This window comes from Limulus polyphemus, unplaced genomic scaffold (assembly GCF_000517525.1).
Source record: "Limulus polyphemus unplaced genomic scaffold, Limulus_polyphemus-2.1.2 Scaffold251, whole genome shotgun sequence".
Classification (NCBI taxonomy): domain Eukaryota; kingdom Metazoa; phylum Arthropoda; class Merostomata; order Xiphosura; family Limulidae; genus Limulus; species Limulus polyphemus.
The window spans coordinates 306,349-308,337 of NW_013665861.1; the positions used below are offsets into that span (position 1 = coordinate 306,349).

General features: G+C 31.0%; 1 protein-coding gene across 3 annotated transcripts in view; it reads right to left on the bottom strand.

The window, feature by feature from the left end:
• Positions 1–915, bottom strand: part of LOC106478801 (protein turtle-like) — a 59,200-nt gene extending 58,285 nt beyond the window's left edge. For all 3 annotated transcript variants that reach the window (XM_022382469.1, XM_022382468.1, XM_022382467.1), the window contains exon 1: positions 662–915. In XM_022382469.1, the coding sequence (XP_022238177.1) occupies positions 662–743 (82 nt within the window). In that variant the 5' untranslated portion in view covers positions 744–915. The remainder of the gene's footprint in view (positions 1–661) is intronic.
• Between the last annotated feature and the right edge of the window lie 1,074 nt (positions 916–1,989).

Here is a 1,989-nt window from a genome sequence, read left to right on the forward strand (position 1 = left end):
TTCAAGAATCGTTGATAATTGAATCCCCTAAGTTGTGCGCAGGACTACAGGTTTCAAGAATCGTTGATAATTGAATCCCCTAAGTTGTGCGCAGGACTACAGGTTTCAAGAATCGTTGATAATTGAATCCCCTAAGTTGTGCGCAGGACTACAGGTTTCAAGAATCGTTGATAATTGAATCCCCTAAGTTGTGCGCAGGACTACAGGTTTCAAGAGATATGAGTATTTTTAAAACTTATACTGCTTTCAATAAAAGATAATAATTGAAAATAGAAGTTTATGTTTGGTATATTACATGCCTTTAAAATTGGTTTTATATATCACATCCATGTTTTTGTAAAGTTTAAAAAACTTTTTTATTTATTTTACGTGTCATGAGTTACATTCTTGAAATAAAGTTTTCAGTGTTAAACACGCTCTAAGTGGAAAACCCTCAAAATCGAACGTTTTCAATAAGCAGCTTTTTGTAGAGAAATTAGGAAAATAACTATCTTAACTCTGATTATATTAAACACTTTACTGTGAGTTTTACAAACTTTGATTAACGGTATATTGTTACTTTATTAGAAAACACTTTAGTTAGAAGACATTTACACTATTTGCTTTAATACGAGAAATAATGCACTACTTATTGAAGAGATACAAACTTAAAAATACTTACTTGCCCAACTGGTATAAACACTGGAAAGAATTTGTACAACCACCGGTAAAAATTCTAATTTATATAACTTTACGTACACCATTGTTGTTAAGGTCCCTCAATTGCTTTTATAACTCAAAAACCGAATATATTTTTTAAAATGTAAAACAAATCTCATTTCACATTCCTGGATTGTGCGTTAAGTTTATTTTACTTATAATCTCAAAGTAAAAGCTAAGTTTAGCTAAAGAACTTTTGTCCGTTACAACCAGAGCATCCCAGCGAATCGAATATAAGATATCGACTGAGGGAATTCCATTTCAGACTGATCATCTGCCAGCAGTCTGGCGGGATGCCAGAGATAGAAGCAAGGCGACACCTATGAAAACCCATAAGAATTGGCGTCAGTCGTTAAAATCCCACAAGGTGGTAATCTCGTCGAAACAAATACGAAGTTATATTTGCGTATTTTCTCGGGTTTCCTTTTCTACTGATTTTACAAAAACGTCATGCTATTTCTGTATGCTGCTGGTTTAACACGGTAATGTTACTCTCTGCAAAAATGTAAAAAAGTTTTAACCCTGAAACGTATCAAAAATTACTCCGAATAGTATTTTGCTATGAGTAGTGACATACAATAATCACTATAACATCTTGTGACTGTTTTGTTCGCATATTTTTAATAAGAAAAAAAAATAATTCGGTTTCTTAAATCAAATAACACGAACTAAATAATATATATACATGTATAACAACACACTATAATACTTGAACTCAGGTATATTTGATATTCTTTATATTTGAGTATATTTTAATGTATTGAATATCATATCTGTACATTTGAAAAATACTTACTTATGTTTAGTTGAAAAATGGTACTTTTTTACTATAAATTATCTGCAAGTTGCACCCTGAAGAGTTGTATTTGAAATCACAAAACCGATAGAAAATAATAAAGGAAAGAAAAAGTAGAAGACTCCATGTATTGTGGTATTTTACTATTTGTATCCACAGGCGAAATCTTGTATGTGGTTTGGTTATATATATATGTGTCCACGTGTGTATATCTTTTACGGTAGTGTATTCTGGATACGCATGATTTATTTGGTATTACCTACAAGAGCTATTAGAATCCGTAAATATAATTCTCTGTATAAATAGAATTGTTCGTGATCTATAAGGCTGCGGTCATTCAGGCGTCTTTTGTAATTTTTCTAGTAGAATGACTATAATAAAAGCAATATTGGTTACTCCATGAAAATCGTTAAAATACTTTTACTTTTTAACTGTCATAATAACAAGTAGTTAACGAACTGTGTTCGATCAATGAAGTTTCTTATTTTGAAATC